The sequence below is a fragment of the Macrobrachium rosenbergii genome, chromosome 22, assembly GCF_040412425.1.
Source record: "Macrobrachium rosenbergii isolate ZJJX-2024 chromosome 22, ASM4041242v1, whole genome shotgun sequence".
In the NCBI taxonomy this organism is placed as follows: Eukaryota; Metazoa; Arthropoda; class Malacostraca; order Decapoda; family Palaemonidae; genus Macrobrachium; species Macrobrachium rosenbergii.
This window is the reverse complement of record NC_089762.1, coordinates 9,417,409-9,434,221: the sequence shown is the minus strand read 5'-3', so window position 1 is coordinate 9,434,221 and position 16,813 is coordinate 9,417,409. Positions and strand designations below refer to the sequence as shown.

The 16,813-nt window shown below is 37.1% G+C and overlaps 1 protein-coding gene across 1 annotated transcript; it reads right to left on the bottom strand.

Moving 5' to 3' along the window:
- Nucleotides 1-2,475: 2,475 nt before the first annotated feature.
- LOC136850370 (zwei Ig domain protein zig-8-like) lies at nucleotides 2,476-10,243 on the bottom strand. Its single transcript, XM_067123982.1, has 6 exons — nucleotides 9,919-10,243; nucleotides 8,182-8,392; nucleotides 6,545-6,675; nucleotides 4,615-4,698; nucleotides 3,910-3,994; nucleotides 2,476-3,198 (listed from the first exon to the last, which is right to left on the bottom strand). The coding sequence occupies exons 1-6, from the start codon at nucleotides 10,198-10,200 to the stop codon at nucleotides 3,035-3,037; spliced, it is 957 nt and encodes a 318-aa protein (XP_066980083.1). The 5' UTR covers nucleotides 10,201-10,243; the 3' UTR covers nucleotides 2,476-3,034.
- Between the last annotated feature and the right edge of the window lie 6,570 nt (nucleotides 10,244-16,813).

Genomic DNA, 16,813 nt, shown 5'->3' with positions numbered 1-16,813 from the left:
ACTTATGCAAAGGCAACCTTTCCCTTTCACTTTCTAACTCAACGTTGTAAAGTCTTCTAGTATAAAACATCCTGAAGCACTTTCGCTTTCATCTCGATTAAACAGAAATAGCACCCTCTTGGAAATACAAAAAAAAAAAAAAAAAAAAAAGGCTGCGAATGTTAGAGGAATCACAATATTGAACATATATACTAAAACTAAAACGATTATAATTACTAGGTATTATCATTTCGGGAGTGTCAGGCAATATTTTTGTATATGTATGGTAGTGTAAGAGATGGGCAGGATTTTTCTAACAAGTTAAGCAGGACATTTTCGGTTAAACAGTCCTTTCGGTGCTCACCGAACCTTACAGGTTTAGTGAAAATTAATCTGAAATGAGGCCTGGTCACAAGTGCCTTGAAAGTCAACATTTGCCTAGTGAAATCCAATACAGTGTCTGAAACCACTTAGATAGTTGCGAGGTCCTTTCAGACCTAATAGCATCCAAGACAACGTTAACATTGATGAACCTTAACTTACCTGTTCCTTGTAATAAATATCAGGGATTTTCTTACGAGAAAGAATTCTTTATTCATGGGATATAAAAAATCTGAGTATGCTAAATCAGCTAAAAGAAGAAAATGTTCAGTGATCTTTTTGAAACCTGATCACTGAAATGTCGGAAAGGCATGAAATAAAGATATTTACTCCTCGTAGTGCCGTAGCAAATATTCATAAAATTAGCTTATAAGTCTGTTCATTTTCGTCATTACTTCACAATAGTTGGATCGAACAATACACTCGCAATTTCGATGCTTAGAGTATTCATATTTTCCTAGTTTCGAAATGAAGGTAATAAAATATAAGTATTTTAAGCTTTTATAAAAATTTCACATCGAATGCATTTGTCTTTCATAGGTTTCTATTTACATTAGCATGCAGGAAGTACAAACTCGAAACGAACATTCAGTAAAGTGAAGTAGTTCCATTTACTAACAACAGCCAGCTGAGTACTTTCCCGAAGACTGAACACGAAAAGCTTCCTCGTAGAACTCACCAGGGCCACTAACTGAATCAGTTCCGTTTATCTTCTTTGCCATACAAACATGGGTCTCCCAAGGAGATACTGTTAATCTCTGCCCATTCAGTTTGTCAAAGAGAATTCCACTTCTAAGGGTTTAATTGGGGCACTGCAATTAATAACTATATTCTTCAAGGACTCAACACTAAATCTGAACAAGAGAAGGTCCCGAAGTAGGTTCAAGTCCATAGGTGATAAGGTGGGAAAATATAGAAATAGAAATATAAATAACTCGCTTTTGTTATAAGAAAATCCGAAGGGTAACAGTGGCCTTCCATATAATTCTTAATATAGTAACATGTTAATACACACACACACACACACACACACACACATACATATATATATATATATATATATATATATATATATATATATATATATATATATATATATATATATATAAATGTATATATATACATACATACAATATACACGTCACCAGTTCATTCATAACATAGCAAGTGAAAATCCCTTTGTGATCAAGTATCTGTATTTCCAATTAATTCTTGAAGTGTATAGCAAATCAAGCCATCATTTATGACCAGTACTGGAATTATAAAATATTAGTGTTTCATTCCGAATTATTTCATCTGTACAAACTTCCTTAAATTTGTTTTCTGTAAGATTCTCATTATATGATTTTTCATCTTAAATTTAATTGGGTATTTCACGTAAATTGTTGCAGAAATACCCACCTTTGAAGAAAGGTAGGTAACTCATTGACAAAGGTGATGGAGAATTAATTTGAACTTCCCTGGTATTTCATCATTTCATAAACTTTTAAAGTTCTTTTGACCTTTAAAAAACAGATCTCATAAGTAATCAACCACATGTCTTGGTTAACCTTGCAAATTTTCTGGCACTAGTATAAATAAAAGACTCTTAAATCTGTAACAGGAGGCAAACATAATGGTATTCACTTCTGTCATATTTTCATGTTATCAATCATAGTGATAACTTTTAAATTCTTTTACACTTCGGAAATTAATTGAAAATACAGATTCTTGAAAACGGGGATTTTTATTTGCTATTTTACGAATCAATATATATATATATATATATATATATATATATATATATATATATATATATATATATATATATATATATATATATATATATATATATATATATATTGATCAAAATTTTTTAAAGAAACTGTATGAAGATGAATTTTAAGTTTGCATAAGAACGAGCTTCTTTCTATTTTGACGAAATTCTATTCACCTGCTGGACTCTTGATTCCTTCAAATTAAGTAACAAGAAAAAGAGCCTCTTTTCTATGAAAAAAACATAGGTATTTGCAAAGGAATTATCTTATACTCTCTATCGTTCCACCATTTTCTTTTTCGTTTCCCTGAAATATATGCACATCCACAGAAATAAGTCTGCTCTAATTTGCCAAAAACATTAATTGTCGGACTGTAAATTACCTTCCTTCCTTCCTTCTTTCCGCTCCCAGGTAGGCTTTTCAGCCTGTCAGTCAGCCTGATCAGTCATCGTCTCCTCCAGTCTCGTCCATCTCCAAAAACTCCCTCCCTCTCTTCTTAACTGTTCAGTTGCTGGCAAGTTATTCCCTGTCAGGATCTCCTGTACTCCATCCCTGTCCATCTCTTGCCATCAGATGTCCAGTCTCATCTCATCTTTGCAATTCTATTCTCATCCATTCTCATCAGGTGACCTCCCCATCCAGCTGTCCTTTCTCAGTTTTCTCCATCATAGGAGCCACTCCCACTTGCCCTCTGCCATTCTCGCTCCTGGCTCCATCTCTTCTTTCGTTTTCTGCATCATAGTTCTCAGGGTCTTCATCTCTGAGGCACAATGGGAAAGGTGTCAACTCTCAACAGACCCAGTCAGCGAGCACACAAGTAAGGTCAGAAATCACAACCCAAATAAGTATATTTTGTCAATATCGTCGCCACGAGAAGAGAATTTCCTTTTTTAGTGAACGTTAATCGCGCTGAAAACTCAGGATTCCCCGGGGACACCACCACCAGTCGCTGCGAAAAGGAGTTCCTGCGACGCTGCAGTGGACAGCGCACTTAGGAGAGTTAGTAAAACGAAGCCGGATCCTGTAGTCATCAATGACGCGACAGGAGCAGAATTTGTCTGCATGGCCGCCGGCAGTTCGCCTGTGGGGGAAAATTGCATGCTTCGTTAGTGCGCTTATTTTACTTTCTGGAAGGTTTTTATTTGCCATTTAGTAACTAACACTCTTACGTTTTTTTATTACTCGTTACTTTTGGATAATATTTTTAGATTCCAGTTGTATATATATATATATATATATATATATATATATATATATATATATATATATATATATATATATTTCTCTGTTTATGTTCTATTGATTGGAGCAGTAACCACCAAACAGCAACATAAATAGACAGAATAATAGAAGAGTTAAGAGAATTATTTGTTTTGACTTACGTTTGTAATAGAGTAGCCTCTCAGATGTTTTTGAGGTTGAATGACATTATTATTTTTTTTATTATTCTCCTAAACAGTGATCTGAATTCCCGACCCATTGCCAGGAAAGAAAACACATACAACTCCAAAATGCATTTCGAATTAACTTTGATATCAATATGATATCAATAATAAATCCATTCTTGATAAAAAGACAGACAAACTTTTTATCTAACCTTATTGATACACTAGATAAGGTCTTTAAAGTACTATTTTCTTAATACATTTCGAATTAACATTGACAACAACAATAAATCGATTCGTGATGAGAAAAGTTTGTCTTGCTGATAAATTAGATAAATCAAAGCCTACAAAGAACGAAATTCTTAATTCGTTCCATTGTCTAAGAATCGGCATTTGCATCTACTTACCGTCGAGGACGTGTAAGCGTAAATCAGATGGCGACGTGTTGGAAGGAGCACAGGTGTAGTTACCTGTGTCAGATGCCCGCGCTTCCTGAGAAAATGAACAAGGAACTTGATAAATAATGTACAATTCATAGAAATGAGTACTAGAACACCTGTTGAAATTAAAAATAATTCGCAGTGAGTGTTTGAATGAAGATATTGGTTTGTGGTTAGTATCAGCACATGGAACAATAGTGTCCATAACAAAAACTGTTAAATATAAGTTTTTGTAACCGGGTCACCACTTTAGAACTGGCGCATCCCGCCAAGCAAAAGTTTTCCAAACTGCAGCATTGAATAAGAACTAATGTAAGAAGATCATGTACACAGGAAGGCATTTCCCTTCCAAACCCTAGTGTTTGTTTTCTAATTATGCTTCCTATATATAACAACAAATCATACTCACAAATAAAAAAAAATGGAAATCGTTCCTGATCGTGTCCTCAAATAGCACTATCTCTCATCAACTTTCTTCAAATAAGAATTCTTGTAAATAGCTTGGAACTATCTTAGCTCAACACACTAATGCTCTCTCTCTCTCTCTCTCTCTCTCTCTCTCTCTCTCTCTCTCTCTCTCCTTGATATAGATCACCATATTGACTTCCAGAAGGAATGATCCATAAAAATATCGCTTTATCATTAAAGAAAGCCATTTCAGGAAGACCTTACCTTCATAAGCAGATACCCCGTGGTAGTGTTCCCCGTTCCGTGACCATTGTGATACCACCCTTGAGGGGAATCATAGCTCAACTCCTGCTTTGAAAAACAACATGTTAAATTCTTATGACAATACCAGTGCAACTTCCCTACAAGTTCTGTGTAGTACACCCGAATTCTCAGTGGACTCTCGGTGAAATCCAGATTGGTTAGAAAATATGTCAGAGAATTGATTTGAAGTCTTCTTCTCTAGAAAAGAGACTGATCACTATCAGAAAATGACCCCATTTAAAGGAAAAGCAAATTTCTTCAGAAAGAGTCGCTTTTTCTTCTAATTTGGTCATCTATTCCTTCTCTTTACCCAAGATTATACTGTCCCTTTTTGAAAGTGGCGATATTCGGGAAGAAGATTTAAAAAAAAAATATGCACTTATGTCTCTACCCAGAGGCAGGTTACCATTTTGAAATTGTCGTTTTTAAAACATTATTATGGAAATGGAAGGAAAAGAAGATATTAAAAGAACAAGACAAGCCATCACAAATAACAAAGCATTATGCATCCTAAAATACGCAGCATAACTAGAGCATATTATCGAAGTTTATATATGAAATGACAGTCCTATTTTATGGCTGCTTATAAGACAAGTCCCAGGCACATCATTGATAACGTGCAAGAAAGAAAAAGCTTAACTTAATCAGCCTTTAAAAAAAACACACTATTGCAGAATGGTTAACTATGATGATTTTATTATTATAGATAGATTATGAATGGATAACTGACTAGGTAATTTACTTTTATCATTCAAAATATAAGTTTTACCATATTTGAAGTAACTTCAGAAACTGAATATTGTGGTGGAGAGGAAAGGGGTTTGCCTTAAACAGTGCTTCAGCACTGTGTGAAATTATATAGTATTTCAGTGAGGTTTACTTGGGCAATAAACAAAAAAAATGACTCAATTTTCTTATAAGTGGAACAGTCATAGTCAAGATAAAGGTTACACTAACTACGTCTCCATTCTCTTTTATTCTGTATCTCACTCTTCATTAGCTCAAAAGTCATACGGTTCCCCTGCTACTAGGTCCTCCCCACTCTGCATTAGGTCAAAAGGTCATACAGTTCCCTGCTACCACACTCTTCATTAGGTCAAAAGTCATACAGGCTACCTCACCTTCATTACTTTCATACAGGCTCAAAGGTCATACAGTTCCCATGTTCAAACTTCATTAGGCAGTTCCCCGTTATCTCACTCTTCATTAGGTCAAAGGTCAACAGTTAACTGCTACCTCAATCTTCATTAGGCCAAAGGTCATACAGTTCCCCTGCTACCTCACTCTTCATTAGGTTCCCCAACCTCCTTACTCTGCATTAGGTCAAAGGTCATACAGTTCCCCTGCTACCTCACTCTTCATTAGGTCAAAGGTCATACAGTTCCCCTGCTACCTCACTCTTCATTAGGTCAAAGGTCATACAGTTCCCCTGCTACCTCCTCACTCTGCATTAGGTCAAAGGTCATGCAATTCCCCTGCTACCTCCTCATGTGCATTAGGTCAAAGGTCATACAGTTACCATACTACCTCAATCTTCATTAGGTCAAAGGTCATACAGTTCCCCTGCTTCCTCACTCTTCATTAGGTCAAAGGTCATATAGTTCCCCTGCTACCTCACTCTTCATTAGGTCAAAAGTCATACAGATCCCCTGCTACCTCACTATATATTAGGCAAAAGGTCATACAGTTCCTCTGCTACCTCACTCTTCATTAGGTCAAAGGTCATACAGTTCCCATGCTTTCTCACTCTTCATTAGGTCAAAGGTCATACAGTTCCCCTGCTTTCCCACTCTTCATTAGGTCAAAGGTAGTTCTCACTTGTAGGTCAACAGGTCAACAGTTCCCCTGTCACCTCACTCTTCATTTCCCATATATTTACCCTGATACTTACAATTCCGTTGTGTTTCCAGTGAATGAATTCCGGAGGTTCTGGGCTGTGAGTGATGACGCAGGTCAGGTTGACAGTTGACCCCTTGTTCACGTGCATATCTGGAGACCCGATGATCGTCGCTCGAGGGGCGGCTGGAAAATACTACATGAGGCTTATCTACAGTAGTACTTCGCGTTTTCTTCTAAATTCACTTTCATAAAGCGAGTGTTACTGCTGATTTGTAAACAAACGAAAAAAAGGGGCTCTTTCTTAAACTAAGGTGATACCAAAGGCCTACCAAATGCTCCCTTTTCCTGAAAGTTTTGATTTCATGCAATGGAAGTTATAAACTGATACAAAATCGATGATTTTGGATGGTAATCATTTTTTGGTGTTTTAACTTACACGTATCAGAAACCCTATGATTTTTTTTGTCACTGATTACTTCGTTATACGATGAAGCAATATGGCATAGTAGCCTATTGCAAAGTCAGAGTTAATTCGGTATCTAATCCCATTTATGTTCCTCTTGCGGTCAGCAAGCGAGAGATAGGAATAGGAGCGTTTGCATAAAATACAGAATTCCACTTTTCATGTCTTCAGATCTTTTTTGACGAAAATAGCAATGATATGCAATCAGTGTTTTTAGTTTCCTCACGTTCAGCATACACACATAAATCATACAGTCAGCTTATATATTCAGTGTAACGTTGATTTATAATTATCAAGGTATGATTAATTAATCTAATTTGCAAGATAAGTAGAAAGATAGTTTTTCATGGAAATATTTTGATATGATAATGAAACATGATATAATCTGTTTTCAGACGTTTTTCGGAAAATTGAGCGAAGTGCTGTGTGGTGGCATCAAGCGAAACCAAACAAGTTGCTTTAGAATGTTAGTTTTATGTTTGCTACATTCCTCATTTTAGAAGAGACTGTCAAAACATTTACAGTTTTTGATGGCATTCACTGTCTGGACTGTAAAGCTCAAATCAAAATAGAGTATTTACAATATTAAAACCAGCAAAAAATGCGCCGGATTTTCTTCAGCGCAATCGAGTTTCCTGTACTGCCACGGCATATGAAAATCTTAGCCGCGGCCCGTGACACTTGCAGCCACGGCCCGGTGGTGGCATGTGTTGTTGGCACTAAAGCGTCCCAGACGCACGATCATGGCTAACTTTAACCTTAAATAAAAAAAAAAACGAGTGAGGAGGCTAGAGGGCTGCAATTTGGAGGGTGGATGATCAACATACCAATTTGCAGCCCTCTAGCCTCAGTAGTTATTAAGATCTGAAGGCGGACAGAAAAAGTGCGGACGGACAGACAATTAGCCATCTCAGTAGTTTTCTTTTACAGAAAAGAAAACTAAAAACAAATAACTCCGAATTAAATTACATTTTAGATATTCCGCACAATTCTAAAACAAAATCTTAAATGATGCAAAAGTTTTTGTATTTAAGCAATGTTCATGGAATTTGTGATGAAGTTCAAGCAAACTAATACAAAACTCCATTGAAATAAATCACATGAAACATGTTGATATCTTGAATTGAATTCATTATATTTTGTAGAACAACCTCAGATGAACTCAATAAAAATCTTAATTTTCCATTGACGTGTAACGAGCGCTGCAGGCATTCATTCATACTCACTGAAAACGTGGAGACGGACCGCGTAGGACTTAATGGGCTTCGTCGACACCTGGCACTCGTAGACACCCGAGTCACGCTCTTGGGCGTATTTGATTTTCAGTATCCAGTCGGCCGAAAGTCTCGAGTGTATGACCTGGTATCGACCGTCCGTCGTGTACGTGTATCGACCGACCGTTAGGATATGGAGGTCCCTTTGACGTATCCAAGAAACCTGTGAACAGCAGATATTTTAAACATAGACTGTGTTTACGTTTTGTATCACTGTGTGACCCCTTTGGTGTATCATACTAACAATTGGATTACATGAATGTGATAAACTGTAGATGATAGTCGTCATATTCTACTTAAATACTCATACTTACATATACTAGGGTAAGAAAGCCCACACTTTAAAATACAAGCTCAACAGACGTAAGTTTACTGCGACAGAAAGTGAAATGGTAGGTACTGATAGCATTCTGCTAAAAGGAGATAACAGTTACTGAAATTAGTATGACTAATTGACGATCATTATTTGCTGTAATCAGCCGCTTTTGTTATACAAAACGTCCATATATAGTTCTTATCATGTGCATTTAACTTTATTGTTATAAAATCTAATTAGAATTTTAACAATAAATTAATACATCAATTCAAGCAATCTTTTCGCCTCATATAAAACGAGAAGAATGGATTTCATTCATAAATGAATGGATCAAGTTGAACCGGAACAATTTATATGTAACGTCAAAACAAATTCCTTGTTCAGGATTTTATCATTATACAGTAAATAAGTCTTCTTTCTCTGTGTCTGTATTCCGTTGTGCACAGCATCAAAATAATGCCCAAACATTTTCTGAATCAGCATACCCACTAATTTAAAGTCACGAGCCGTCACTGTACAGCAAGTAAATACCAAGGCTGGACTTTAAAGTATTAGTAATGAAGCACAGGAATGACTGTTTTTCGTTGAAGGGAATTAGACCAAAACAGACTGGAAAACTCAGAGCAGATCTGTTAGTAGAGCACCATGTGTTGACCTTACGATTCTGCTCACTATTAAGCCATAGGGCTATCAAAAAAGTTGCATTTGCAGGCCAAATTACAAAAATTACCAAGGAAAGCTGAGTGACGAAAATGATGACTATTTTTTTTGTGATCCTAATCGTTACAGGAAACTAAAAGAAAAACAAAAAAATTATATGTATTCAGAGTCTTTTTTTCCCCTAAACTGGAAAAGGAATATGCTCAATTCTAGGACAGTTTAAAATGCCGCATATCATTCTTAGGGTCTAATTACTTTGAGGCGTTAATTGTATTAAAATCATTGCTTTGGTTAAATCAACAGACAGAGACAGGAATGAGTACTCTCTCTCAAGGATTACTGCCCATAAAATGAACAGCAACAAGAGACTACATTTTCACAGCAGACTTTAGGCTTGTAACCATTTATTTAATGTTCCTCATGAGCATGTTCTGAGAATTTTGACGTTTCTAAATAATATGGTTCAATTATCTTTATGTCAATTGGAATTTTAAGTATTACGTAGCACTGTTTGAACGATAGGTCTATGCTACGGATTAAAAAATGTATCTGAATTAAAGACGAGAAACCTGAAGAAACGAACTACGTTTGAAAAAATAACTAATTTCTTACCTTAGAGATCATTGTTGCTCCCTGTAGACTGACCTCCTTGGACAGCCATGAACAGTTACAGTATAAGAACACAGAAGGAGAAAATGAGAACCAATACTCACACTCTTATTCGCCAAGTTGTGGACGATGCAGTGGAGGTAGGCAGAGTTTCCCCTGACGGCGGCGACATTCCTTGGCGCCGCGTCGTCGAACACCGGTTGCGACGGCAGGACAAATGTCCCAGTGGCTCCTGTGGCTGCCATGGGAATGAGAGGCCGTACAGGTTCCTCTGGACTCTGGCTGCTGAGTTCCAGATAGTCGTAGGCGTCTTCGCGTCCTCTGTTATCACGGAGGATCGTTGGTAGACGTTCAGTGTCTGGTGGGACGGGGAGGGAGGTGGACATCCCCACTGAACGGAGTCCTCTTGAGAAAGGATTCAGCTGCCCTGGGATTAAAGGTAAAAGAGATTAATCAGTGTTTATGTAGCTATCATTTTTGTCTAGATTCTGATAATGTCATTTGTAAAGACATTACACGTCACCACCCTCACAACAACAGATACTACAATAATAATGATAAAAAAAACAGTGAGGAGACCAACAGGGCATATATGTTAAAAATCTGAGCTTTGGCACTGGAAAGAAAGCTTATGTTCATGGAATCCTTCTTGTTGGGGGGCGGGCCGGGGGCTGGGGAATATAATGCCATTCTTTAGAAGGAGGTCGGTTAAGGTAACCATGAATCACAGGCAAAGGTAGACTATTTCACATTCTTGAAGGGGAGGAACTAAAACAATATCGGTTATAAATGAAAAATCCCAAAGAGATAATATATGAGAATTGTTGCTGGTGATACGAATGCAAAAGTTGTTAGGAGGAAAGAAGGTATGGATGAAGCAAAAGATTAGGAAGGCCCGGGAGAGACTGCACACGAAAGTGGTCTAAAATTTATTGCTTTCTGTGCTGCAATAATTTGGCAATTGGAGGTCCTCTTTTCGAGCAAAAATACACTGGCACATCTACAGATGAACTGATGTCGGCATTGATCGCCAGTTTGTCATTCCCGTATTGAGGTAGTGCCATCAGTGCACCTCACTCGGTGCACTGTAGGCATTACCTAGGGTTCTTTGCAGCGTCCCTTCGACCCCTAGCTGCAACCCCCTTTCATTCCGACTGCTCTACTTACATTCATATTCTCTTTCTTCCATCTTACTTTCCACCCTCTCTTAACATTTGTTTCATAGTGCAACAGCGAGATTTTCTCCCGTTACACCTTTAAAATCTCCTTTACTTTCAATTTTCCTTGCGGTGTTGAATGACCTCATAAGTCGCAGTGCTTAGCCTTTGGCCTAAATCATATATTCCATTCCATTCCAACTTGTCATTACCATACAAAAGCTGAAAGTAAAAACACCCAAATGGAAAAGCTGACAGAATATCTAGTTTAATATATAATTTTTTCAAAGCTGAACATCAAGAGGCAATTGATACCTGATGTCAAAATTGATCTACGGTTCTAAGAAACAATATCTGAGGACGAGCAGACACTCAGCAAGGAATAGCTCGATTTAAGAATGTAAACCAATCTGCTGGAAGTAAAGTGCTGGGATATAAGGTAAAAGAAAGAAGCTTTAAATATCGAAAAAGACCTACAATATGAATAAAGGAACAGAAAAAAGTAAAAATGTGCGTGTAACAGATTTTAGGGAGAAATGAAGAAGCAAAAGTGGAACGTGGTAAGCGCTTGAGCCTAGGTAGTAATTTTGAATGAAGCTCCAAAAGAGATCAAGAGAATATTTGGACAAACAGCCTGATGATGTCGACACAGCCTTGTAATCAGCGAGTGGCATCATTGTCACAGTGGCCTACAGAATTATCATTGAATTAATCGTGTAAAAAGAAAAGGAGAAAAATATCTTTCCAAAAGAAGGAAGAGGCAATAATAACTCATCATCATCAGAAGAAAGACAATGATGACAGAAAAGTCTGCGAGGGCATTAATAAGGGATAAGAGGGATAATGTGACTGATGCAAAAAAGGCAATGATGATAATGATAATGATGATGATGGATAAGGAAGAATGTAGAAAAATTACTGCAGTTATAACTCTCACTGCCATAGTTTTAAGAAGTGTAGAGTAGACAGCAGTCTTGAAAACAATTTCTTTTCCATTAAGGTGCTAATAGTGGAAGCCAACAAGACAATCAGTTTAGTCAGGGAAACTTTATTAGGAAGAATAAAAAAAGATTTATACGTTTAAGAACAAAAATCAAAGTGATTGTTGTTCAAAAGAAACATCCGGAAATACTCGATGCCAATTTTTCTCCAACTTTCAAGAATGTCAACACGACTGAACAATACCCTTAGGGCTGATAACCATTTTTTTTTTTTTTCTGACCAGGAAATGCCGAAATGTTATTGGGTCATTGTCTCTACGCAATGATGCCTGATGGGTTACAGGAAATAACGGTAGCTTAACTAAAGGGATTTGTTTATATTCTCTCACTGCCCACGTTCATGTCGAAACATCGAGTGTTTCCATTATTCATCAGAGTTTTAGCTATAGTGGAGGTCCATGCAATATAATTGATGAACGCATAAACTTTGTTTCAGTGACTCTCCCTTCACGCATACGGACGTGGAGCTTTAAGGAAAGGGTGATGCAATTCCCAGTATTGTAGGAGAAGCATAGCTTCAGGATATTCAGATTATGAGAGCCACTCATGCTCGTAATACTAATGATGTTCACAAGTGATCTATGGTTATACTTCCATGAGTTGTAATGAAACCTCCATTATGTCTGCTGAAGGAGTATTTCTATGAAAAGTAAATTTATTAGATAATCTCATTCACTTACAGAACAGAGAGACGTTAAGTACCACCTTTTTGATCATGAAGAGATAACCGCTGTGCTTAACTGAAGTTATGCTTGGACATCAACTGACATTGTTCATAACATTACGTGTGTACAGGTTGATTAGAAAATTGACCTTGGACACAGCCAATGTGACTTGTTAACTGTATCTTTGCAAATTTTTACTTTTAGTTGATAAGGGCACATATATAGTAAAAGTATTTGACCATTTTGTTAGAAAGAGACCTACTATTTTTATACAGTGGATTTCATTAATCCCATTGTTGTTCTGTCAAATGTAGATAAGGAAGATTACACCACCGGTAACACAATGATCAAAGTACCTTCTGATATCAAAGAAATTGCAATTGGGGGTAATATTCATTTGCTATAGCCACACTTAATGACCGCTTCTAGAAAACTGATGTGTTAGAGTACCAGATCCATCAAGTGCTTCCTTACAGGGTCATTCAGTATGCGGTGCGAAATTCAAACAGCTGCTGAGGAAAAAGTCCTACGAAAATCATTTAGCCCATTTACATAACTTCTTACTTCTTCGTGTACCAAAGCAAAAAAAAAAAAAGTTAGACCACATGGCATTTGTGCTGATTTACGAAAACAAACTCCCAGCCCCTCTGCCCGACCTTCTCAGAAATGACAAAATTCGTATTGGGAAGATTCAGCAGAAAACATGCAACGTTTTAAACTGTGCTTTGTCATCACCACTCAGATATCAATAAACCTTTTTATTTAGCAAAGGATGCGTCCCATTTTGGGTATCAGGGCAGGTGGGTGTTGTTTAATGCAATGGAGACAAGTTAAAATCTCCCTTTCAGCTCGCTGTTCAAGTCAGCTCAAGTTGTCAGCTCATACTGAAATGAAGATGGCCGTCATAAGGCAACGATGCCACAGCTATCACAAACACTTAAAAAACGACAAACACCCTATTACCGCTACCTAACTTCAGTCTTGCTGTCCAACCTCTCTATTACTTCTCAGTGCAACTGTATGGTTTTCTCCAAGTCCAACTTGTAGAAACTTGAACTTTATCTTCATTATTTTCTGGACTTCATTATCTATTGCTGCCCAACATTCCAACTCTTTTCATTGTCTTAGGTGGTGAATGGGCGGAAGTTCCGAAGTGCTTGGCTCGACGGCCGTCATTTCATAAAATCATATCAATTAAGACCACTGTGAGAAGCCTTCGAGGACTATCATATAAGACCTAAACAATCTCAGTGACACTTAACTGCGCAGAGATTCCCAGCCCAGATGAAATACTTTCCCAGGAAATCAAATATTCTCGTCGATATATTATCTGGTGACCCCATTCCCAACTGGCCTCTTCAACTGAGGAACCTGACTTGAGAGCCTTCAAGCTCTTTTCAGAACGATATCATTACAAATGAACATCGTTCTTATTGCCATAAGATGCTCAAAGACCTTATTTTTCGGACATAAATTGAACAGATAGATGTTGATAGCATTGCATTCCAGGACTGGAACTGTGATAATAATTGTTCAGGAAGAAAAGACAAGTCCAGTGTGAATTATTATGTGATAATCAGTGATGTGATTTGCAGAAAGGCCCCATGCAAATTTAGGAGTGTTTCAGGCAATACTATGAAGCAGATTGTTCCAAATGCTTTGCCCAAAATTATATTAACGTAGTTACATATCAATAAAATTAATGAATACCCAAGTGTAGCTGCCATGTAAGGAAAGGCTTAAAGTTTATTATTTTGGAACAAGATTTACAAGGATGCTAAGAAATTCGTACCGTAGTTGCAATGGTCGTCCACAGTTCAAACCTCATGTGAAGTATACTATGGAGCCAAACAATAATCCGTTTCAGGAACCATTTTATTGGGTACATGTCGATTCTCTCACAAATTTTTACGAAACGTCACGAGGTTACAAGAACATTTTGGATATAATATAATTCCTTGTTTTTTTTTATGGCTTTATGTGTCACCATGGGACCCCAAATGTTTCAATGCTGATTCAGGTGAGGAATTCAATAATGCATTATTTCAAGTCTTTATGTGGATACTTCTACATTAGTTAGGTGAATGTTCTCATTTATCATCCAGAATTCAGAGGACTAAGTGAAATGGCAAACAGGATGATACTAGATATCTTACAGAGGTTTCCCTGTTCTATACACAATTATTACGTCTTTCCATAAGGAAATTAAACCTTCCCTGTATGAGACATTATACAGAACGCCAGCACGATCTCCATTTGATAGTGACCATTCCTCAGAATGATCAGTATCTCAGAGCTATCGTTTATAATAGTGAAGTTAGATCTGAAACTTTGTAAAATAAGTTGACAGAAGCCAATCATGAAAAGGGAACACGACAGGACATCGCAGTCAATCTAGAATTATTCTGTTGGTGACAAAGAGTACTCGACACTAAATGTCCGGAAAGGGCTAGAGTATAAATTAAGCTGAAAGTTCAGTGCTCCTTGCCAGGTTTTGGGGCTTTGCCCACATGCATAGCCACAGGTGAATAAATACAAAATATTCTTTGTGTTTACAATACTGACCATGGAGGTACTTGCAAGGACAATATCAAAGTGATGGGGTACGTTATCATTAAAAATACCCAAAATTACGTGGGGAGAACAGGATGAAAATCTTTTCTGAATATACATTGTTTGCCCAAAATACCTGTCGTATATGTTTTCTAAGTATTCGTGATTCATGAATAATTCATTTGGTTAATCTTGAGAGCATAATGTCACTGATTCTTGTTTTTAATTTATAAAAATATGACGATATGTTGTTCATTGGGTATTACAGGTCATTTTGGTTTTACAATGGTAATCACCATGTTTAATGTAAAGATAGATTATACTTAGGATATTTCATGCAGAGATGCGTCAGCCATTTATCTTTTGTCTCGGGTGCCGTTTTTGAAAATGGTCTGAATTTTGTTCTTATACTTGAGAAAAACAAATCGCGTTTGACATTAAAGGAGAAATTCTCCACAAAAGATTCTTAATCTTAAACTTCTTTTCACATTACAAAGCAGCTCTGATCATGTTAGAAGTCAAATTTGCTTCCTTGAGCGGTTCCGGGTTGTTTGGTTGCCATGATTCTGTTGACATCAGTTATGAATGCATCGATAATCGAAACGAAAGCTCCAAAGGGCAAAATGTACAGATTAAAACAGAATCAGTTAGTCAAAATAGATTAGCTGCACAAAGTATTAATGCAATAATAGGTGAGATAATCAACGTTACTAGAATATTGGAAGAAGTAAACAATCTTCACTTATTACCCAGTCTTGGATATGAAAATATGATAAATGAGTTATAAATTCAGTATTTTGAAGCACGTACAAATATTTACAAAGAACCATTACTCTTTACGTTTAGTGTACTTTTTTCCCCTGCCTTTAACATGTACTGCATTTAGTGGAGATTATTAACCAAGCCAAGAATCGTAAGGGATGGAAACCTGTTGTCGAAGTTTGCTTTAGCCTCATGAATATTCAAGATGGAACAATACATTTTAATATACCATTTGAGCCATCTGACCCTTTTTCCATTCATTCTAAATCATCTCCCTACCAAACTGAATCATTCAGGACGAGCCATTTTTTTGTATTAAAGATTACAATCTTGTTTCTCCCTCAAAGGAAATGTCTCTTGCAATTACGAAAGCAATTCAGGAGCGCTGGCACATTCTCTTTGTTCAGTAACCCTTTTTCGACTTTAATAAAATTGCACTGTCACCAACACGGAGGTAACTGTCAATCACGCGTCAAAGTTTGTAAATCAAATCAGCTCATACACAGCTCTGGGCCTTCATGCACAGGACGATGAACGGTTCAGCATCTAAACCGGAGAGTTTCTCAAAGTGACGCGCACAGAAGGAAGGACCGGACATTTAGGTGTCGCCAAGTACCAGCATATTGCAGAATAGAACCATCAGGTATCGTACAACTCCGCGTGGAAATCACCAGCTGACGAATGGATTTCGCTGTCACCTTTGTGACAATGTCCTCTGTCATCTGAGTTGGTATCTACATTCAACTTTTCCCTACCGACAAAGGATCCGTCAATTTCACAGTCATCATCAAATGATTAATTACTATGTCACTACTGACAGTTACTGGCATTGCTGTATTTACTATGGGTATTAACCCGTTT

Bases quoted from the DNA above. Each gene is read 5' to 3' on its own strand.
- LOC136850370 (XM_067123982.1), bottom strand. From the start codon at position 10,200: ATGTCCACCTCCCTCCCCGTCCCACCAGACACTGAACGTCTACCAACG. The intron at 4,699-6,544 runs GTAAGTATCAGG...TTTTCAAAGCAG, and splicing joins ACTGGAAACACAACGGAATT to GAGTTGAGCTATGATTCCCC. The intron at 3,199-3,909 runs GTAAGTAGATGC...TTTCCCCCACAG, and splicing joins ACGCTTACACGTCCTCGACG to GCGAACTGCCGGCGGCCATG.